The sequence below is a fragment of the Glycine max genome, chromosome 13 (assembly GCF_000004515.6).
Source record: "Glycine max cultivar Williams 82 chromosome 13, Glycine_max_v4.0, whole genome shotgun sequence".
Taxonomy (NCBI): domain Eukaryota; kingdom Viridiplantae; phylum Streptophyta; class Magnoliopsida; order Fabales; family Fabaceae; genus Glycine; species Glycine max.
The window spans coordinates 43,517,315-43,540,652 of NC_038249.2; the positions used below are offsets into that span (position 1 = coordinate 43,517,315).

The window sequence follows — 23,338 nt, forward strand, 5'->3', positions numbered from 1 at the left end:
TTTAATTCATATAGTTTACATTTTAATTATCTTTTAGTTCTTGTAGTTTAAAAGTGTTTTTTTAGTGATTATAGTTTGTATTTTAAGTCTTTTTTAATTTTTGTAATTTGAAAACAATAGGAAATAAAAAAGTAAGAATCATGAATTAAAAAAATCACTTTCAAAACTAAAGGGACTAAAAAAGAATTAAAATATAAATTATAATAAAAAAAACCACTTTTAAATTATAAAAATTAAAAAAATAAGAAATATAAAACTATAAAGATTAATGAGTAATTTAACTTTTATTAATTTATGAGAGCTAAAAACCTATCGTCCAACTCCAATCTAACATATAGTTAGTTAGCTAGCTTACCTGTCCGCCGCGAAAGTGAGCATTGGACTGCGCAGGGTGCAGAAAAGAGGGAAGAGGAGAGTGAAACCGCGAAATGACGAGCATTTCGTATCTAACCAACACTCTGCTGCCACTGCACATCCGAAGGTTTCGGCCTTCTCTATCCACTCTCTCTTGCTCTCTGGCCTCAGATGTGGACCCCACTCCCAATTCCTACTTCCCCAAGCGCGGCCAAACCCTCGAACTGGTGTGCGAGTCCCTTGCCTTCAAAGGGAAGGGCCTCTGCAAGGTCACCCAAACCGGCTTCGTTGTCCTCTGCGACCGCGCCCTTCCTGGCGAACACTTCATCGGCCGCGTCACCCGCAAAAAAGGCAATTACGCTGAGGTCACTCACCTCTTCTCTTCTCTTCTCTTCTCTTCTCTTCACAAACACCTTTCTCTTTCTCATTTAATTAACTAACACACAGGTAACTAAGGTCAAGACCATAACTCCTCCTCGTGACATTGTCGATGCTCCTTGTGTCTACGCTCCTTATTGCGGCGGCTGCAAGACGCAAAACTTGTCCTACGAGGCTCAGCTCAGAGCCAAGGAGGAGCAGGTACGCGACTTGCTCATTCACGTCGGAAAGTTTTCTCTCCAACATCTCCAACTGCACGCCGTTCTGAAGCCCATTGTTCCTTGTCGTATTCAGTTTCATTACAGGAATAAGGTTAGTCAATAGTCATGCTGTCTCTGCTACTTCTTTTTTAACCAGATATTGGCCCGAGGAGCTGAATGAATGACTTGTTTTGTGTGTGTATGCAGATGGAATTCTCGTTTGGTCCCCAAAGATGGTTGCCTAAAGAATCACTGCAAGACAGAATCGTTGATGATGATACTAATGAAAATTATGCGCTGGGCTTGCATGCTCCGGGTTTCTTTGATAAAATTCTAAATGTTGACAACTGCTTACTGCAATCTCATCCTGCTAATAAGGTATGCACTGCTTTATCCACTGCAGTGATTTTGCAAGATTTAGTTTTATTTCATTGCCTATCATATCTTGGAACCTTATTTGATCACTTTCCTTCTGTTTTGGTTTTGACTTGAAAATCTGAATAGGTACTTGCAGCTGTCCAAGAATGTTGGAGAGATCCACAACTTGGTTTTTCTCCCTATAATGTTCATTCGCACAAGGGATTTCTTAAGCATTTGATGCTGAGAACGGGAAGGTATATAAGTTATATCTTGTGATCCCACAATTGCTTAGACACACATGGATACTGTAGTTCTTGTAAATAAATTAAAATTTATTTCATTTTGCAGCAAACCGATCAACTTGGTAGCAAAACTTGATGTTTTGTATGGCCAGGTCTATACTTGAGATTTAAAGAGTGTTTATAATTATTTGTGCACATAAATTACACTTGTAGTTGTACCATTCCTATATCTTTGAATTTGAAGGATACCTTGTGTTTTTTTTTAATATCAATATTAATATGAGTTTTGTTCCAGGGATGTAACAACTGATCAGCCTGAAGTTATGGTCAACTTTGTGACCTCTTCCTACAAGCCAGAGCTGTTGAAGTTCCTAGTTGATAAAGTTTCCGTATTTCCTGAAGTGGTTGGTACTTAAGTTTTTTAATTACTTTTTTTTCTTATAAATGTGCTTCTTCCTTAACTTTCCAAACTGTATGCACATATTGATTTTAATACCATTGAAGTTTCTTCTTTGCATGAATGATAGGTAAGTGTCATTAATAATGTAAATACTTCTGTTGGCAACACATCTGTTGGGGAGGAAGAATACACTTTGTATGGGAAATCTAGCATTACAGAGACCTTAAGAGGGCTTACATTCCAAATATCAGCCAACTCTTTCTTTCAAACAAATACTTATCAGGTTTGCAATGAGCCCAAAAATTTTGGCATTCTCTTTAGACCCTGTCCCATATTTTATTTCTTAAATTTAGTCATGGTCACCTGTCAAGAAAAAAAATCATTTTTATTTTCCCTTTTAGGCAGAGGTTTTATACAAGCTTATAGAAGATTGTGCTGGAGTCAAGGGTGACGACTCAGAAATTGTCCTTGACCTGTTTTGTGGAACAGGCACCATAGGTCTGACGCTTGCAAGAAGGTAATCTTTGATCTCCATCTGGTTTTAGTATTTTAGGATAAACTGTGAAGCAATGAGATTAATTTCTTGTCTTCCAATTCTGAACAGTGTTAGGCATGTTTATGGCTATGAAGTAGTTCCTCAAGCCATCACAGATGCTCGTCTTAATGCCAAGATAAATGGAATACAAAATGCAACATTTGTCCAGGGAGATCTCAATAAAATTGATGAGAATTTTGGGAAGAATTTTCCTAAACCTGACATTGTCATTTCAGGTTTCATTGCTCTAAGTTTCCTTATTCCTACTTATTCTTATGTTATATGTATTTCTCTTAATTAATTTGGCTTCTGCTGAAAGCTATTTACTTGAATATAATCTTAATCAGGAGTACATATGGAGATATTCTTCTACCAATTGGATTTGCCAGTTATTCACCTTGTTTTTCAATCACTTGAATGTTGTTTCATTAAATCAAGTGGATAAGTGTCATGCAAATGTGAACTTGTAATGCTTTCTGTACTGACTTGTATACAATTGAGGGGAACTTGCTACATTTGACTTATTGTATGGAGAAATGTGCCAATTAGTAATTTAAACTGGTATTTTTAAATGTGCGCTTCAAGATTTCAACATACAGTTTCCATGCCAAGAAAACAAACTTAGCTCCATTTTAGGTATTAACATGCTGATTATTTATTTTGTTTACACTGCTGAAGATTTTAATTCACAATATTGGTTGTCTTTTTGTGTCACCCAATGCATTACACTTCTCACCATTGTAAACTTAATGCAGATCCCAATCGCCCAGGAATGCACATTAAGTTGATTAAATTCCTGCTAAATCTTAGGGCACCTCGCATAGTGTATGTCTCTTGCAATCCTGCCACATGTGCACGCGACCTTGATTATCTTTGTCATGGTGTGGTATGTGTCATTTTATTTTATATTCTTGGGCTTTGAGATTCAATTATTTGAGCTGTTGAAGGTTTTGTGCAGGAAGAAAAGAATATAGAAGGATGTTACAAGCTAATAAGCTTACAGCCAGTTGACATGTTCCCACACACCCCTCATATTGAGTGTGTTTGCCTTCTGGAGCTTCAGTAATCTGTGATCAATTAAAACGTTCCATTTCAAGGTCAGGCACTATTTCATTTTCTTTGCTACATTTGGAAGTTGGGAGTTTGCAATTTGGATGTCTGATGAATTTTTAGTGACTGTTTTGTTTGAAATATCTAAATCTATCAATTGATTCAATTCATTTGAACTAGATTTGGTAAAAAGACAAAGCAATTATCATAAACCTATATATTGATTTGTTGTCAAATATAGATTCCATTTGTAATTACTATTTCTTAATGAAATGAATACGAATTGCAAAATTTAGGGGATAACTGGACTTGTTCAGCTGGCTTAATTGAGTTGCATCGATTGGCCCATGGTGGCTATGAGAAACTGCTATAAAAATTACCATTTCTCATATTCTCCATTTCTATTCACTGTTATCAAGACTTTATTAAAGCAGCTGCAGCTAATATATTAATGCAATCATAGGTTATAGCCTTATAGGCCATATCTGTAACATTACCTATTCCTGAATTTGTACAATGCATTATAGGCCACTGATAGTATGAGTTGAAGTTGTGAGTGATAGACAATCCACACTAATTCAAATTCTGTTTCTCTACAATTGTATTGTTGTTTGTTTACTTGTTTGCTCCTTCCTTCGTTTCCTTTATTTCTCTGATTCTAATATGGCTTTCAGGGGATTACAAGCTTAATACAAGATGCAACTCAAGGTTGGGTCTTCAAGGTGATTGATAGGAAAACTCATACTTTTATGCTGCAAAGTGTGCCTAATGCTTTGCCTACCCAAAACTACTGCATCAGTGTACAAATACAAAATCATTATGAATGGTGGTAACATTGGCAAGCATGCAGGGATCACATCGTTGCAACCTTGTAAAAGTTTCTCATACATTTCCATTTATGCAGAGCCCAAAAGGTTTTGGATTTATGCAGAGCCCAAAAGTATTCAGCGTGCATATAAATAGATCATATTCTTCTCTTCATTTCTTTATCTTTAGAAAGAAGACCAAGTGCTAATTTTGTGGCTCTGTATGAAAAAAAATGTACTGACTGGGGTATGCTTTCAAGTAATTTTGCATTGTGTATTTGTACTGTTATTAGTCCTGTGAAAAGGGGGAGAGAGACCAAGAATGACATTGGAAGAAGTTATCAAAAGGGATATCAGTGAATAATATATTTAGGGATTTTTTCTTTAACCAAGCCTAATAGTGCCGTGTGATCCAAGTAGCTGATTTTACCTAATGAGATAATAATTTTTTTTGTTGTATTTGTACTTCTATTCCAGGCCTGTTTTCCCTGAGATAAAAGGGAACTATTCAAACTGAAAGCAGGCAAGAAATCTTGCTGGTATAAACAGAAATTTGTACGCTAAACAAGACCTGTATGTTTCGCAATACTCACCCTATCATAGAATGTATCTTTATGAAGACTTAGGACAAGACTGGGGTTTCTATATTCCGAAAATACCTAATATAAAACCTAATATAAATTAATAAGATAAAATGGTTATATATACTTTGATAGTGTTCAGGTTTTAGGTTGCAAGGCATATTATCCAAACGTGGCATATAACCGTGATAAGAAATGAAATGTTAAAGCCCATGAAATAATAGACATGATGAAAAGAAGTGCTTATCACGGTTATAATACAATTTCTAACAACATTAGTAATAAGTGGTGCTTATTGCTGCCTACTCGTGTCAAGAAGGATATAAAGTCCTTGTTTTTTGGGCTCGCAGGTTTTTCTAGTTTCAAGAATTATATACTTAGTTGGTCTCTTATGTTGTAGCTTTTTATGATTCTTTGATTGTATCCAATGGTATCGATTGTTCCTAAGGATCTTGGTCCATGTTCCATGTTCCAAACACCTTGATTAACTCTGTTAATTAGTTCATAGCTCCTCAAGCGCTAAGCCTAGATGGTGTGAATACTTGTTATGATCGGACGTGAATTCTTGTTATGGTCGGAAAATCTACCCACACAGCCCACATGTTCACAAACCACACTAAAGAAAACATGTTGATAAGTCTTAACATTCGAGAGGTACTCAAGAAACCTCCACGAGCTCTATTATGCGTGACCTGGTGTGATAGTGGGGGTATCACACGTTTTTATGCCATGTTTCCTCTAACGGTCTAGTAATTGTTCCTGTCTTTTCTAGGGGCTGGTTTGGGTAGGATTGTTCTCACTTTTGTAAGAGGGGTGATGCTTATCATACTATACTCACATGTGAGAAGAATCTAGAGTCATACTTTTTGGGCTCACAGGCATTGGGTTAATGGGATTTTCTAATCCCAACGATTACATACTTGGTCTATTATTTTGTATCTCTTATTTTTTTTAAATGTAATGTTAATTGTATATTTGTTAGCTTTTATTATAGTGGGAATGATTTGAATTTACAATCTCTCATTTTTTTAATCATCAAAACTAACCTTATAATAATTCTTATGTTGTATTAATGATCTCTATTCGTTCCTAGGGTGCTCGACCTAGCTCCAAACACTTCCGTCGGCTCATAGACAGTCCAAAAACAAATTAAAATTCTTTGATAAGTTAAAATTAAGTTTATGTAAAAAAAAAAAGGAGTCGGCGAGGTAACATTTATCTTGTAGGAAATAACATGATTGGCATATTAAAAAATCCATTGATATTGGAAATGGTTCCTCGAGATGCGAGGAGTGACAATTTGGAACGTATTTTATATACCAGGAAAGAACATGATATCATCTGGGCACTTGAAGTCAGCATCAGGTTTTGTATTTATATACATACTTGGAATGCAGTAGTTTGTGTACGGGAGTAGTAAAACTTAGCTAGAGAAGAATAACTTTCGAGTAAAATAACTGTAACGGTAATGAATTAACAATGATGAATAATATTCCTTCAACTACAAAGAGGAAACAAAAGAAAACGACACAGATGATTGTGTGGGCCTGGTGTCGTGTGCACGTGGGGGTCAACATCATCATCTCCCCCCATTGTAGGGTCTTTTATTTGGTTGTTGAGCTAAGGCCATCGTATGTGACAAATCCGTTGTATATGCATGCATGGGATTACAAAAAAAAAACACTAAGCGCCATAAAAGAGAGGGGAAGCTTTTTGCGACCACGATAATTCATTGTTGATGTAAATCCTTTCATTCAACGATGGTGATCACACTCACACCCCTTTTGCTATTTGATCTTTGGCCGACGTGTTTGTTTTATTTCTGTACCAAGAACTTAGTTATGTATAGTATTAGAAATGAAAAATTATTATTATTCTCACAAATCTTCACATCACATATAATTAATTTTTTCTCCTAAATTAAAAACTTGAAAATGAGTCAAAATACAGATAAAATGTGATAGTTTTAGATATATTGAATGTCTAACTCAGTTCAATAAATAAAATGCGTGAGTTATTTTAAATTGTTTTAAACCTTGGGACAATATGATATTTCTAGACTACTCGAACAACACATCTTAGATGGAATCAAAGATATATATATGGAAGATCTGGCAATGGGCCACCTCTGTTAAGTTGACATTATTCGAGAACTCATTGAAGGCTTTGAGAATAATTAAGACTAATAACTGGGGCCATAAAAGAAGGTTATGGGTTTACATGAATGGGGCGAGAAGCCTATATCCTAATGGTCCATATAATGACCACTGTGTCAGCATGTGTAACGTGTTCAGTTTCAATTCCGATCTCCATCGTCTTCTTTGTCTCTATCCCTTTCTTTTTCAATTTTCTCCGGTGTTTATCAGCAAAGGTTAATAATATATTATTGTAGCACAGCGGACTGGGTTTAATTAATTTTACAACTATTACAGAAAATGATCACATCTTTTTTTAACTGTACATCTTGATTAGGAAAACAACTATGCGTAGTCCATAACGTCATGCATCCATGAGTCAAGTCAGTGTTGTACAACATAATACCAAATTTACAAGTGTTAAAAATTCACAAGTCAATATTGCACAATAGTATTATAAAAGTTTAATTACTCATTTGATTCCTATAGTTTGATGATTTATATCTTTTAATCTTTATAGTTTAAAAATTATCTTTTTATTTTTTATAATTTATATTTTAATTCTCTTTTAGGTCTTAAAGTGATATTTTTAGTCCTTGTAGTTTGTATTTTAATTCTCTTTTATTTCGATAGTTTGAAAGTGATCTTTTTAGTTTCTATAATTTATATTTTAATTAACTTTTTAGTCTTTACTACAAAAAATATAAAATAATTAGTTACAAATTAATTATAAATTATTAACTATTTTTTATTAGAAAAATTAGTTACGAATTACTTGTTAATATTTTTATAATTAATTATAATTGATAATATTATTCATATTTTGATGGTAAGAACTAAAAAATAATTAAAATATAAAATATAAGATTAAAAAGATCATTTTCAAATTATAAGAACTAAAAGAAAATTAAAATATAAATTATAAGGATTAAAAAGATTACTTTCACATTACAGAAACTACAAGAAAATTTAAATTTAAATTATAAAAATTAAAATGATTACTTTCAACCTATAAAAATTAAAATATACAAATTATAAAATTATAGGATGAAATAGAATTAAACCTATTATAAAAGACCATATTTGTGCGCTTTCTACAACTGAATTTTTTGAGAGAGTGGATAATTATGATATAATAGTAAACGTCTCATTGATGTTTGAGTCAAGGCTTCAAACTACTATACTAGTATTTTACTAGTCATGGTTGTGGGGTTCATGATCATCTTTATTCAATGCTTTAATTAATTTCAGTTTCCCTCAACCATATATAACCGGCAGTTTGTCATAAGTTTCCATCCTAACGTAGGGGTTGAGAAGACTATTGGAAAAAATCTTAAGTGGAATATTGGTCAAAGATAAAGCACCTTAATATATATATATATATAAGTGAAGGATAATTCTTTCGAGTTAGCTTTTTGTTGAGTTAGGTTTAAACTCACATTCTAAAATGATAACAAAGTATGTTTAAGATTCATTTAAAGGACCACCTATCATGTTATACATGCATCAAGCTCAAAAATACTAGCATGAGAGGATATATTAGGAAAAATCTAAATTTCATATTGATTAGAGATAAAGTTATAATAAAATACATAAGTGATGAACAATCCTCCATCATCGAACTAGTTTTTAGAATTAAATTAAATCTAAACTTACATTTTAAGATTTTAAGAAATTGTATGTCTGGTAAATATGATATTATAGGAAAATGAGTAACAAACACCTAATGGGATCCATGGTATGAATGGAAGAGTGAAAAAGTTATAAAATGTAATATGGTAATTACTATGGCGAGTAAGTAAAAGAAAAAGAAAACATTGAGTGAAAAATAGATGGAAGAGAAAATAAGTGTATTGTTCATAACTCAAAATTATAGTGTGTTCATATGGGCTGCTGGCTGCTTTGGTAGTCACAACTTAAAAAACACTTCTTAGGCTGAAAACGTTACTAATTTCAAGGGGCCGGTTAGTCAGTGGAACAAGATAAAAGTCTTGCATATGATAGTGTCACACATTAGAACTCTTGTTTGTTTTTTTGTTTGAAGTAAGATAAATGAAAATATCTTTATAATTTTATGAGTGTAGAGGTTTTTCGTACGAAGCACCATTCCCTTTCCCTGAATTTCTATTATAAAAACAAAAGATTGAATACGATACCTGTCATGTTAGAGCAATTTATGTGCTCGATCCTTATCTCAGTTTTTTTTTTTTTTAAATAGTAACATCCTAATGTAATTGTTGATACTTAAAAAAGGTCACATCACATTTTTAACCATTTTTTGTGTGTCTCATACCGAGAGAGAAAACCTTACAGTTTCACGTACGGTTAAAAACACTAATATGAAATGGTGATAAATGGATAAATTCTCCCAGCTTTCTTACAATGAAAACTCATCCTGTTTGGTCATTTTAAATTTCTTTAAAATATTTTATTTTCGAACGAAACAACAAAGATGTTGGAACTTTACCAATAAATAATAGAAGTAGTTATTTGAACTTCATCGATGATCCTTGTTATAACTCTCCTATTTTTGAAATTTGTTGATGAAAATTAACTTGGAATGCGGTATGAGATGTGAAGAAGAAATATGCAAAACAAAACATCGACATCAAAATGAGAAAATTGAAATTATATAGTGTATAGTAAAGGATAGGATAATAATGTTAAGGATGGATGGTGGTTGGATGAGATGTTCTGGTCCCCACCCCAGTTAAAATACAACTCCCTTGTTGTTTTTTTTTACCTTTTTTATTTGCTATGTGGACGATGCCTATCTAATCAGAACTTCAACCAATGAAAATTCGCCATGTCAAAACAAGAGCGTTTAGTTCACGTGTGACCTGTTATTATTGAAGGTTGTAGCTCGTGTGGCCTACATTATAAATTAAGAATCTAACCTTCTAAGTTGGGGACCATAAGCTATGGAGCTGAACTGAGCCGAGCCAAGCCGACAAGCCAACAGCTCACATCCTATAATATGGGGCTGAACATGCATAAACTGAGTGTAGGCCCAAAGTGGGGCCCAGCAAATTGTCAATGGGCGGGCTATGGAAGTTTCTCCATTCACACTTCAAAGTTTAAACATCATTTTTTTTATTGTCTAGTAATTATCATAATAACGTTTAAAATTAAATTGATTCTAAACTTTATGATTTTATCTCTTAATATTAGTATAACTTTGAAGAAGAATAAATTAGAGACCTAATCGGGATGTAACATTGTCATCATATTGGACTGAAACGTTATTATTATGGGAGCAGAAAATAAGATTACATGAAATAAATAAGAAGCTGACAATGACATTTGATTGCAGGATTCTAGTTATAATCGTTAAAATGAAATCGGCAGAATTCAATTCTAGATGAATTTTAGATAGCAGGACAATTTTTTGAACAATTCCTACCCACCCACCTTCCTACATACTAGAATGTAGGTTAAGTTATATTTATTTTGCTTTTCTAGACCGTGAGGTATGACATGTTTACATTCTTTGAATATGAAATTAATTTTGACTCGAATATCAGTTTGACTCTCACCATAAGATTAAGATATTGTATGTACATTACAACAAAATTTATTTTTAGTAGCAAGTAACTTTTTTTTTTTCTTCTAAAAAAGTAATAAAAATATAAAGACATCTCATATATTGTTGGGCAAAACACCAATAACGTTATGAGACTATTAAAAGAGAATGACAAAGGCCAAAATGATTAACTAATGACAAATAAAAACCTATCCTAGATTTAAATTTTTGTGGTAAATGAATATTTAGTTAACCTATAAAAGGTTAATTTGTAAGGCAAAACTAAAAAAAAAATATTTTTACAGACACTTGCTATAATTATCGATAATACTTTTGTTGGATACCAATCTAATTGTCATTAAACATTTTAATAATAACTTATGTTACCACTAAAGGATGCAAAATTGACACCAAAGATGAATTTTGGTGTAGTGTAAAATCTATTCCCAAACACCTTAATTTTTTAAATGTGTTATTGTTTATAATCTATGTCTAATTTTTTTATCCATAAAAATCAAATAGATATTAAGAGATTTAGATCAATTCATTCACATTTCTCCATCAACTAAATTAAACACATACCAGAGATTAACAATAATTCATGCATATTTATCTATCAACTTAATTAGACTTCTTTAATTTTATGCTAAATTTATTTGAATTATAATTTAACCTACAACATTTTGATTTGACTTATTGGTGTATAAACACAGTGTAATTTGTTGTAAAATTTCTGCTATTAGAGTTTGAATCTTTCTATTGAATAAAAAAACATTTTTATTATTTAATTAGATATATGTACAAAAATGATATATATGCTATCAAATATGTGTTACCACTAACCCACTTAGCAGTACTGAAGGGTAAAGAGTAGAGATTGGAGAAACATAGGAGTTGACATGATAAGAGAAAGAGATGCTATGGGAACCCATTCACTGAGCTGTAATGATGGATGGGGCGCATGTGAGGAGCTGGCTATAGCTATATGCCTCATCAAAACTCAGACCCCTCACTCTCACTGTCTCCGTGGGAACAATGAAACCAACTCAACTCATGCTAATAAAGTTCAAAGATAAACTAAAACGTGACTAGACAATTTGGCATACCCAACTTGCTTTCTCTATCTCCTAATCTGACCGTCTTTCCTACCCTGCCACCACGTTTCGTGTTCCACTATATGCTTAAGAATAATACTATTCTGGAAACAATTTTCTCACGCCCACTTTTTTATAACTTTATTTTTTCTATCTCTCTATCACATTACTCCCTCATTTCATATCTTTTCTCTTCCTATCTCTTGTCTTATTATAAAAGTTATTCTAAGACCTTTACGTCCAAATAGTGTTACATTTTTGTTGATTACCTCAAAGAAATAATCCTATTCAAACATATTTGTAAGCCATATCCTTTCCATGCCCAATTGTTTATTACATATAAAAGTTTCTCGTATATCGCACAATTCACCTATTACAGAAATTTTCACCTTCTTGTTACATACAAGAATCAACATGTTACTATATAACAAGAATCAAAATGTTACTATTTCTAAGTGGAATTTAGTTTGAATTTCTTAAATAAAATTTTGATTTATGTCGTATAGGTAAAAAATAAATATGATTAAAAAAAAGACTTCACTAAATATGATTAGTCAGATTTTTTTTTACAAAGATTTAATAAATATTTTATACTTATAACATAATTATTAGAAAATCCACATTTAGTTAAAGGGTTGGAGAAGATGAAATTGGGGTTTCCTATCCTTATTACACTGATAAAGCATTCACATAAAAAGCAGAGCAGAGATGCAGAGGAGTCCTATATAATATGTGCTAGTAAAACTCATAAATTTGACTCATCCAGTTCACTAAGTTTTCGATGTAGAGCATTTCAAATTGCAAAAAGTTGAATCTTACATCAGTACTGTGCAGTGTTTCTGATTTAATCAGTAGATTCCTCAAAGAATTTACCACCCGGACTTAAACAATTAGGCTAGTAGAAAGTGAAAAACATCACAAGGCTATGATTAAAACCATGATTAACAAAAATCTTTGAAAAGAGAGTGATGCTGTAACAGATGCTCTCACTTTCACTGCAACTTTACAGTGCGCATGGAATATCCATAAGCAACCAAAAAGAGGTCAGAGCTTTCCCCACTTAAAAAGAATACAAAAAGATAATAAAATATTCAATCAGCTGAGATTCAAAATTTTCATGCTCCCCGTCTGCAAAAATATAATGTCTTACACACCCATTAGCCTTATCTTTTCCAAAAACCATTGTACTGCTCAAAAACTGTTAAACCATATTATATACTCTCTCCTTTTTCTTTCCTCGCATAATACATGATCAATGCCTATTTATTGTACAATTAACTGACATAATTGTTCAAGTTCCAATATTTTTTTTATTGTAAAAGCTTATACCTTTTGTTCTTCCAATCTATATAAGCTTCCATTCAACAAACAAACACACACTGCATCATCAGTACTGGTATAAGTATTCCATGGCATCTGAAGGTACAACCTTTATTCTCTCATCTGTTTGTTAAACGTATCTGGTCAATGTTTTTTCAAGCACAGAACTAAACTTAAAGTCATTGTGTTACTGTTCAGGATGAAACAGTACATAAAATTCAGTTGCCCCATCTGACATAAGCTTTGGTTGTTTTCTTTTTCTTCATCTTAATCTTCATCCTACTCAATTTGAAGAAAGCACAGTTAATGCAACTACCAGATTGTACGAAACTGGTGCATCTTCTTCTGTTCAGTTACTGACTCAAGCAAGGATTCTTCTCATCCTGCTGGCTCTTGGGTTAGTGTTCTAGTTTTGGAAGCACCTGGATCTAGCATTGGTAAGCTCTTCATCACATTATCTATATATGTACCTAAACATATTTTTTTGGTTTCCTCTAGTCACCTGTAGGCAATCCTATTCGACATACGATCTTTTAACTAACCCTATATAATAATATTATAGTTTGAAAATATATATGTTTTGGCCTATATATGTATATTATCTAATATAGTCTTCAATATGATATATAGGTAATTAAGAAGGATCAGTTTGTCATTCAGCTTTCAATTGGATCTCTTTTAGTTTCACTTCATCAGTGACTGTTATGGATGGTCTAAGTTGGGATGCCTCATCAGTACAACTTGTTGCTAACACACCGATCTTGTGGAGCACTCAGCCTCAAGACCTTGAAGGAGGCTATCTTCATTCCATGCCCCACCTATGTTCAAGTGCTCTCAATCAAACAGGCTACCCATATCCATGTTCTGAAAAAGTGAGGGGCATGGTTCACTCATCCACTACTTGTGAGATGATGAGTATGATGCCAAACACAAATCTGCCACAAAGAATTACAGCAACCATGCCTGTGAAATCAGTAGTAGCAGCTGGAGCCAGTTGGGAAGAAACTTTAACATCCCAATCACGCCCGTCCCTTTCAGCGAATATGAACCAAACTAGCAATTATGTAGCAGATTTCAACATGGCCCACCAGCAACAACACCAACACCTTATCAATGGCACACAAAATGGCAAGGCTACTACCTGCTCTCTTGATCAGTCACTTGATTGCTTGCTTTCAGCTACTAATAATAGCAACACAGACATGTCTGTCCAAGATGATGGGATTTCCATGATTTTATCTGACTGCAGAAACCTATGGAATAACTTCAGTTATGGCAGTGTAGCTAATTCCTCTGGTGAATCTGAGAGCAATGCTTCCATTAATGCTAGAAACAGTGACATGAGGTATCCCTCAGTCAGTGAACTGGATGAATCAGTGTCTCAAAGTTTCTCTGATCAATATCTCAGTCAAGGAAGAGTAATAGATTCATCTGAAGTTATTTGCACAAAAAGGAGCAGTAGTTCGGGCTTCAGCATTGCTCAGAATTCTTCTGCCACTGAATTAGGTGGTTTCACGCTTATCTCAGAGACTTCACCAAAGTCCAAGAGACCCAGATGGGATCATAAGTATCCTGGTTCATCAAATATCAACTTCCAGCAGCCAAATTCATCTGTGACACCTTCCTTTGAAGAACCTGATCCAGAAGCCATAGCACAAATGAAGGAAATGATATATAGGGCTGCAGCTTTTAGGCCAGTGAACTTGGGCCTGGAAGCAGTGGAAAAGCCTAAAAGGAAGAATGTTAGGATATCTTCTGATCCACAGACTGTGGCTGCCAGGCAAAGAAGGGAGAGAATAAGTGAGAGGATTAGGGTTTTGCAGAAGATTGTGCCTGGAGGAAGCAAGATGGACACTGCATCAATGCTTGATGAAGCTGCAAACTACCTCAAGTTTCTCAGATCACAAGTCAAAGCACTAGAAAATCTTGGTAACAAGCTTGACACAATGAATTGTCCTCCTACTAACATAGCCTTCTCTTTCAACCCTTCTTTTCCCATACAAACACATTTCCCCATCCAAAACCCTAGCAGCCACATCCAATACTCCAAGGGTTGAAAACTTGACATGAATATTATCATGGAAGATAAGATGTAAAAAGGGGTCTGAGAACCCATAACCTCTAATTTTATTCCATCCAGTGAGTATGATTAACGTATGCTCATGTCCTAGCCACCAAAACTGCAATTTTGTTCATTAGTAGTCATTCATGTCATTTTCTTCAGAATATCTACAGTGAGACTTGTTTAAAATTCTCATTAATGATGACAATTTCTAGTTGCTATGATAAATTATGGGTGTGCATGAGAGAGTGAATAAGGTAGTTTTGGTTACACTAATGCTTTTGATGGTTCCACGGCAATTACATTTTACTTTCACGAACGCGAAGATATATGATTAAAGTAAAAGTAGTGCAAAATGAATTACATAACCTTTTAGCTTTCAGAAAGGTCTAGCAATTATAACACCCATGATTAAGATCAAGGGCTCGAAAGTGATTGCCACTTTAAGTTCGTTTTAAAATAGTTTGATGCAATCTATGTACTTAAAGTGTTTATTTTTTCTTGGCGATCTTCAAAGGGTTATTTTTAATAAGAAGAATTTTGTTAGCTAACAAATGCGAGAGACATTCTCTTAAGAGTAGTGAACTGAGTCAGTGGTCCTGTCTCCTTGATTCAACCCAAAGCGTGCTCTTGAAAATCACTCTAAACTCGTTGCTCAGCACGTGTATATTCTTCTTTTTTGGCAGGGGTGTTTGTCATAAGCAATATACAAATAAAACCTCTATGTCTTGTTCAAAAGTTCCGAAGAAGTTCTTAAATATTAGTGTAACTAATGATATTGTTAATGATGATGACTTTGATAACGACGGCTACATCCGAAACATGATGTGGGTTTCGTGCTAATGTCTTAGAAGATAGATTATTTTAATTTGGCTCGAATATCTATCTTGGCTAAGCACATGCCTCTTTTGCTACTGTATCTGCATGTGTGGCATTTCCCAGTAAAATATGAAACCCTTTCGGCCTTTCGTCTGTCATGGTTTATAATTATTCCCATTTTTTGTTCACCATTGATCATGATCATCAGCATATAATACCTCCCACTAATTCTTCATTCGATCACAAGTTTGAGATAAAACTAGTATTTTAGTTGTATATTATATGAGGTAAGCAATTTTTTTTATATGATTAAAATTTACTATAAATAATACTTTAATATAAAAATTATATTTTATAATTTAAAATTAATAATAAATAAATATCTTTGAATATATAAATTGTTTTTAAAATTATACTGGACAATTTAAATTATAACCTAGTATTTTTAGGCAAAGATATGAAATTAACACTCACGTTAGTCGGGTAAAATTCTCCATAGATTATTGATTTCATGATTTAAATCCTTGGCATCATCCCTTTGATATAATGAAAATAAAGTAGAAGGAAATGAGGAATAAAAAGATTGGATAAAAATGCTAAATTTTTTATGCTTGCTCGAGAATTGAGACAGAAGTGGAGAGAGATTTTTTTTTTGTCTAAATAAAAAAAAATCTCCCTCTAATACGAGGAAAGTATATATATATATATATATATATATATATATATTCTTAAAAATTATTTTTTTTTTCAATAACATAAAAATTAAAAATTTCTTGATTCAACGAATTTAAAGAGACTGATAATTAGAAATGTTTGCCGTTCGATCTAATTTGATTTTTAATTTCAACAAAAAGTCATTTGAATAAAACTTAAAAAACATATGGGGAGTTTAATTCAATTTTCATTTAAATTCAAATTTAAACTAAACCAAACTAATATTTTACCGTTTGATTTGGTTTGATTTGTATGATTCTTACTAAAATATGATTTTATCAAAATTTATATACTTTTTTAATATTTTAAATAAAATTATATTAAAAAATTATTGATAAAAATTTATAAAAACTTATTAATATGCTAAACCTAAATTTGTAAAATTTTATCTATTTAAATCAAACATATCTTTAACAGTTATTTGAAAACGTATAATATACCTTGTATAAGTTTTATACATGGAATATTACAAAACACAAACTAAGTAAATTGAAGACTGAACCAATCAATTTGAGAGGAAAATTATTCAAACAAATTAAAAGAAAATGATTTAATTCGTTTTTAGTTTTTTATAGTAATTTTTCATTTTTATTATAGATTGGTTTGAATTTAAACAATTCTAATTTAATGATAGGTGGGACTCTTTTCTAAATGTAGAAATTCTGTTGTGAAAAGGACTAGATCTTCGGCATGGTTTGGATTGTGTCCGTTGAATTTGATCTCTCAGTCAATAGATTGCGTGTCTCGGAAAAATGTTACTGTAGATACCCAAAAAAGAAAAGAAAAAAATGTTACTGGAAGCTCGTTGGTTATCTTGTTGATTTTTATGTTTTATTTGTTATTATTAAAATTAAAGGATAAATTGTCTTATGTTTTATTTGTTATTATTATAAAAATAAGGGTTAAACTGTCTTGGAATTTATTATCATTATTATTCTAATAATAATAACAATAATAATAATAATAAGGGGTGGGTGTGGTGATAATTGAAGGTGACGTAAAAATATATTTTCATATTCGTACTTATCATCTTCAGGATTTCTAAAACTTTGTACACAAATGTTGCTGATTTAAAGGTAGGAAATTGTAACATCTTAGTTTAAATTGCCTGATAGATTTGATTTTGCATGTAATTCAAAGGCAAGTGTTCTTAACTCTAGAAAATGATGTCATGTAAGGAAGAAACAACACATTTAAGTGTAAACAATTTTTACAGTGTTATTTAACCATAATAAAAAAAATCATCGATGTAGAATGAGTTTATTTACTTTTACAATATTATCTCAAGAGTCATAATAATAATAATTTTTTTTACAATGATAATATATAAAAATTAAACTTTTTATATTTAGACCAAAACTTTTCCAAATTAACTATCTTTGTAGAGAGCTCTGTCCACTAATTCCATCAAAGGAGACAGTGATAAAGCTGTTGGGTGAACTCTCATGATCGTCAGAATTAGACGGAGTTGTCATCATTTTTGAGAAACATTGTTTCAATTCATTAACTACATGGGTCATGGTTGGCCTATTAATGGAAGTGGTTGCTACACAAGCCTTTGCAGTGTCTAAGGCCTTCTTCACATGATGAATATCAAATTCTCCCTGCAATCTTGAATCCACAATATCATTGATCCCCCTTTCAAGCAGTATAGAATCAACCCATTGAATTATGTGAGTTCTCTCTTCGGTTTTGGTTATAGCAGGTTGACCTGTAATTATCTCAAACAAAACTATCCCAAAACTGAAAACATCACTTTTTTCCCTCAATTTGTGTGATCTATTGTACCTGCAGAATAAAAATTTACAACTCAGTTTATATTAAACGTTATCTTAAAGACTCTTGACTTTTGCCTCCTGTGTTTGAGTGAAAATAATAACTTACTCTGGGTCAAGATATCCAAGGGTGCCAGCTACCACTGTGGTCATATGGGTGTCATCTTCATCTGAGTAGATCTTTGACAACCCAAAATCAGCTAGTTTACCCCGGAATTTTTCATTCAGTAAGATGTTTTTAGACTTAACATCTCTGTGAACAATCGGCATATTGCAGCCATGATGCAGGTACTCCAATCCTACAGTTTAAAGTTCAAGTTACGTTTTGTTGCATAAAATTCTGACTCTGACTCTCAAAGAAAGAGGGGAGGGGCAAAAGGATTCTTTCGATCCTTACCTTCTGCAGCATCCACTGCAATTTGAATTCGTTGGTTCCAACTCAATATATTTTTGCTTTTGCCTACATTTTTTAGAATCCACCAAGGAATGCATGAATTTTAAATCGAAATAAAAAGAAAGGCATCATTCTTTTCTTGCATTTTGGTGCAGAATATCTAGAAAATTTGTTTTCCAATACATATAACTGATCTTTGACTCAATTTTTAGGCTTCATCTAAATGTATCTGAACTTGAATTGCTTCATATTTTGTTGGCATTTATTGACTGTTTAGCCGTTTTATGCAGATGATCAAGACATCTACAGAATCAGAAGCATTTACTTTCTATCAGTACCTTTTTTTACATAGCAAAAGTGGATACAAACATGAATACGTATTATGTAATTGCCCCTAAATTGTAACACTGAAGAGAAATAAAATTAAATGGACTAAAGTAATCTTAAACAATACCTGATAAATGCTTTGCTAAGTCTCCATTAGCCATATACTCATAGATGAGAGCCATATTTTCGCCATCATCACAATATCCTATCAGAGCAGTCAAGAATTTATGATGAACTACAGCAAGAAGTTTGGCCTGAAAATCAGAAAGCAACAATTCATTCAGTTAACACAAATAAAATATCATTAGCGAGTATATATATAATTATGATGATATTTGAAGTTAATCATATTACCTCTGCCTGAAATTGCAGATATCCTTGAGCTGAGGGAGAGAGCATTTTGACAGCTACCTCAGTATCATCTATCCAGCCATGGTACACTGTAGCAAATCCTCCTTTCCCAACAACCCTTTCAAAATTTCTGGTCATGCTCAAGACTTCGGCATAGGTGAATTCTTGTTTATTTGACTCTAGTTCCTCCCTTATTTTGTAATAAGCATTCTGCTTGCTGAGATGATGGGAAACTGTGGGTAGAAACAAACACTATATGGATAATCTTTCATATATATCTTCAAAATAAAAATGCAATTACAAATTAACCAAAAAAATAATTTAATTTTGATACATTGTCATTTTTACACTGTTAAACAATTAGAAATTATCCTAGATATGACTTTCAAAGTAATTATTATGAAAGTGGATCATATTATCATATATGACAATATTCATGATGGATGATGATGAGATCTTTTCCACCCATACTCAAATTGGGATAAATTATCTTCTTATTTATTTTTTTGTTTGTTTTTTTTTCCTTCCCTCATTGTGAATAGAATATAAAGGCAACATGGTACCTGGTTGTCTCCTTTTGTATATGCAGAAAGAAATCACTGTTATTACTAGTATCATGAAAGCTCCACCAAGTGATGCCACCAGTGGAACTACAACCTTATTCCCATTCTTGTTGTTGCATGATGAACCTGGTGAGCAAAGACTTGGATTTCCACCAAAACTTGCATTCACAATTAAAAATTGAGCATGTTATGACATTGTCTTACCAAATGGTAAACCAACACTATTATCCCATGCCACACATTGTTGTAAAAAAAGAAGAGATAAATGAGTAGCTCATGGGGAATGAAGTCAAAACAGAGGCAGGGCATAATCTAAAACTGAATTTTTGAAACACAACATACATGAATTCAAGCAAACCATTCTCGGAATTTACAATGAGTTGCATTGGAATTGTTCCTGATAGCTGATTTCCTTCTAGGTTCCTTCGATCAAGAAAAACAAAATCATTTATAAATGCATTCATAAAAAAAATTATTCAAAAAAACCCAAATTAAAGAAAGAGGGTAAAAATTCTGAGAGGTAGACCTAGTTGAGGATTTTTACAGTAAGATGCCCAATGACATTTCAAGCAACAAAATTAATTAAAAAAATCAATTTCACCTAGGAAAGCTTAGCCTCTTGAAAGCTCTACCTCTGTATAGAATATATCCTCATCAAAATAGTTGACTTACAGAACTCTTAAGAAGCGCAGTTGGGATAGGAATTCAGGCACGGCCCCAGTCAAATTGTTGTTTGACAAATCCCTAAAATGGGAACACATTTTATTTTACTCAACGTTAGGAGCCAGCACCATTTTGTTGTCAACAATTATATAGCATGCTATTGTATGTGACAAATTCAGTGACTTACAAATATTCAATGGACTGCAGATTTGATATGCCAGGGGCTATGTTTCCTATTAAACCACTGAAAGATAAGTTCCTAAAAGCATGAATGTAAGGTTCATCAATATTTATTGAAGATAAAACTGTGAAGTTGCAGTTAAAACTAAAGGATCAGTATATGTGTATTTCAAGCCAAGCCAAACTTACAAGTATATGATCCTTGGTGAATCAGATTCAGCATAGCTGCAGTTAAGACCATCCCACAAGTAAGCCAGTGGGGTACAAGGATCTCCTTGCCAGTTTCTCTTGATCCCATAGATTGACTTGACATTTATGATACCATCAACTATTATCATAAATATAAGTAGGTCAGGCAGAAAATGTAAAACTATGAGTAATAATAAGACTAGTGCATGCTAATAATGATGTGCAGGGTCTGGATCAATTATAATAAGTTGATTTTAGAAATAAAAATCAGCATATTTAAAAACATACCATCTGTTTGATATGTTTCTGATAGTGAGAAGTTTTTTGTCATGTATATCTCGATGGCGTTGAGAAGAGGTGGAAGAGTCGATCCACTAGTTTTATTAATCCAAAGTTCCAACGGATTTTCAATTATTGCTAAATGATACGCATTCTGCAGGTATATAGGATTGATTGGAGCATTATTTAAAATGTCCCCATTTACAAAAATGTTGAACTCTCTAATTTGGTTTGCCTGGAGCTTCTGTAGTTCAGCAAAGAACATGTACACATAACATGTGGATGCATTATTTTTGGGAAGGAAGTGGAATTCTATATTGTCATTGACATTTGCTGGAATTGCTGCAGTTCCCATGACAATGGAAGGCGGCAATGGTAAAAAATCAAATGACGTAGTAGCATCATGGTCTATGGTAAGGGTGTTATCTATCTGTGTCCATTCATTTGAGTTATAAGGTGTCCATATTCTATCGTAGACATCATCCGGATATCTTTGGGAAAGGAAAAAGAGAGAAAAACTTCAGAGAGCATTATGATATTAAAATAAAGCAAAAAAGAAAAAAAAATAGTCATTTTCCCTTTTAGTGGTAATTCCATGATATAAGTTGGTTATATTGTTACATGGCTCACCTGATTATTTCACCATCCTGTAAGCCTACGTCAAATCGTGCCAATAGCTCCACAAAGTTAACTAGATAGGCCTCACTGTTAAGAACTCTAAGCTCTAAAACTGAAATAAAGGGTGTACCCTTTGCAGTGTTGAATAAACAAACATGAGCATAGTTGGATGAAGCAGCATAAATGATTTCCTTGGTGACTACACTGGATGCATCCTGAAACACCACTGATCCCCACCAACTGTCTCCAAGATAGATGTCAAACTCGGGAAGAGAGTCTTTTCCATCGTAATTTCCATATGCAAACCTTGCCCTCACTAAATATTTCTTGCTACTTACTTGAGGAACAACAAGGGTATAGCAGTTCCTGGTTCCATCCGGGAAGCTTCTAACATTCCAGAACTGCCTGTCAAGGGAAGCCTTGTATTTAGATGATATACTGTGGCTTACACCACTGTTTGTGAAGTTGACATCCGAAGAGTAATAGATGGAAGTGGTTTCATCTGTGTAGTTTGGTTCATCCTCAAGTCCGCAGTCAATACTAATGAAGCCTGTAAAAGGTGGAAGAGCTTAAGTTCAAAGAACAATAAATAGTGTGGTAGGATTCAGGATAATGAAATGACACTACCGAACCTGATTGATTCTGTGCTCGAACAATGATAGGAAGAGTTAAAGAGAGATGAAACATCAGAAATAGAAAGTGTCCTTCCATTTCTGAACTGTGTAAATAGTAAATTGAAAATTCGTTATAGACTTGAAGTTGGAGCCTCTTGTTTTGTTGTTGGGCTAGTAACTAGTAGTTACCTCCACGAGATTGGAGATTGAAGATTGGAGATAGGAGATAACAAGCCAATTCCCAGAATGATTGTGCTTGATCATTCAATGATGATATTCATTTTAATCTTTGTAAGGGTTATGGTATGTTGAAATCAAGTTTGGCTGCTTACCGAATTCTTTTTCACCCTTTCTTTATTAGAAATTAGAAGCTTCCGAGCTGATTAGTCCCAGTTGCATTTACACGTCTTTGCTTTATTATTATTATTGTATTGGATGTATAGACTTGCATGGAGATTTCGCAGGAAAATTTCTATTGTTATGACAAGAAATGCTCGTAAACATTTGACCAGTAACAATCCAAATTCAAGACAATCTTAAGCACCGTAGTTGACCCAATTTTTCAAACATCTATAGCCCTTTTATTAATTTTAGTTAGTTCAAAATATGTTTTGAATTTCTAATAAATACTCAAATTTTATGTTTATTTTTAATATTTTTTTCATTGGATCTCTAATAAAACAATAACTTATCATAGATTTAAAAAAATGTCAAGATTAAAATTATTTTTTTTTTGTTTTATCGGAGCAAAAAAAATTATTTGAGAATAAACATAAAATTTAAGTATTTATTAAGAATTACAAACATATTTT

General features: G+C 32.9%; 3 protein-coding genes and 1 long non-coding RNA gene across 6 annotated transcripts; 3 read left to right on the top strand and 1 right to left on the bottom strand.

Moving 5' to 3' along the window:
- Positions 1 to 328: 328 nt before the first annotated feature.
- LOC100777466 (uncharacterized RNA methyltransferase PG_1095) lies at positions 329 to 4,713 on the top strand. The gene is made up of 11 exons (XM_003542033.5): positions 329 to 719; positions 802 to 1,044; positions 1,140 to 1,310; positions 1,437 to 1,546; positions 1,830 to 1,938; positions 2,062 to 2,217; positions 2,336 to 2,451; positions 2,539 to 2,705; positions 3,225 to 3,355; positions 3,428 to 3,566; positions 4,194 to 4,713. The coding sequence occupies exons 1-10, from the start codon at positions 429 to 431 to the stop codon at positions 3,533 to 3,535; spliced, it is 1,602 nt and encodes a 533-aa protein (XP_003542081.1). The 5' UTR covers positions 329 to 428; the 3' UTR covers positions 3,536 to 3,566; positions 4,194 to 4,713.
- Positions 4,714 to 12,784: 8,071 nt separating this feature from the next.
- Positions 12,785 to 15,268, top strand: LOC100778004 (transcription factor bHLH87). 2 transcript variants are annotated; one of them, XM_006595040.4, is made up of 3 exons: positions 12,785 to 13,080; positions 13,273 to 13,415; positions 13,609 to 15,268. In XM_006595040.4, the coding sequence occupies exon 3, from the start codon at positions 13,683 to 13,685 to the stop codon at positions 15,033 to 15,035; it is 1,353 nt and encodes a 450-aa protein (XP_006595103.1). In that variant the 5' UTR covers positions 12,785 to 13,080; positions 13,273 to 13,415; positions 13,609 to 13,682; the 3' UTR covers positions 15,036 to 15,268. The 2 variants fall into 2 exon arrangements, with proteins under 2 accessions (XP_006595103.1, XP_014621600.1); XM_014766114.3 differs by lacking the exon at positions 12,785 to 13,080 and having other exon boundaries at positions 13,111 to 13,415.
- Positions 15,269 to 17,898: 2,630 nt separating this feature from the next.
- LOC100778537 (probable LRR receptor-like serine/threonine-protein kinase At1g05700) lies at positions 17,899 to 22,676 on the bottom strand. Its single transcript, XM_014766115.2, has 13 exons — positions 22,545 to 22,676; positions 21,925 to 22,462; positions 21,304 to 21,785; positions 21,016 to 21,154; positions 20,834 to 20,905; positions 20,656 to 20,727; positions 20,326 to 20,406; positions 19,984 to 20,141; positions 19,424 to 19,653; positions 19,197 to 19,323; positions 18,746 to 18,808; positions 18,458 to 18,647; positions 17,899 to 18,361 (listed from the first exon to the last, which is right to left on the bottom strand). Exons 1-13 carry the CDS (start codon positions 22,621 to 22,623, stop codon positions 17,947 to 17,949), a joined length of 2,646 nt encoding a protein of 881 aa, XP_014621601.1. The 5' UTR covers positions 22,624 to 22,676; the 3' UTR covers positions 17,899 to 17,946.
- On the top strand, positions 19,442 to 22,857 carry LOC106795550 (uncharacterized). Of its 2 annotated transcripts, none has more exons than XR_003263973.2 (5): positions 19,442 to 19,577; positions 20,010 to 20,112; positions 20,854 to 21,454; positions 21,545 to 21,707; positions 22,052 to 22,857. It is a non-coding gene; the product is annotated as an uncharacterized lncRNA (long non-coding RNA). The 2 variants fall into 2 exon arrangements; XR_005888048.1 differs by having other exon boundaries at positions 21,643 to 21,707.
- Positions 22,858 to 23,338: the final 481 nt, after the last annotated feature.

Bases quoted from the DNA above. Each gene is read 5' to 3' on its own strand.
- LOC100778537 (XM_014766115.2), bottom strand. From the start codon at position 22,623: ATGGAAGGACACTTTCTATTTCTGATGTTTCATCTCTCTTTAACTCTT. The intron at 21,786-21,924 runs GTGAGCCATGTA...CCTTTCCCAAAG, and splicing joins CAGGATGGTGAAATAATCAG to ATATCCGGATGATGTCTACG. The intron at 21,155-21,303 runs GTATGTTTTTAA...TTATGATAATAG, and splicing joins AGAAACATATCAAACAGATG to TTGATGGTATCATAAATGTC.
- LOC100778004 (XM_006595040.4), top strand. From the start codon at position 13,683: ATGGATGGTCTAAGTTGGGATGCCTCATCAGTACAACTTGTTGCTAAC.
- LOC100777466 (XM_003542033.5), top strand. From the start codon at position 429: ATGACGAGCATTTCGTATCTAACCAACACTCTGCTGCCACTGCACATC. The intron at 1,547-1,829 runs GTATATAAGTTA...GTTTTGTTCCAG, and splicing joins TTGATGCTGAGAACGGGAAG to GGATGTAACAACTGATCAGC. The intron at 2,452-2,538 runs GTAATCTTTGAT...AATTCTGAACAG, and splicing joins GGTCTGACGCTTGCAAGAAG to TGTTAGGCATGTTTATGGCT.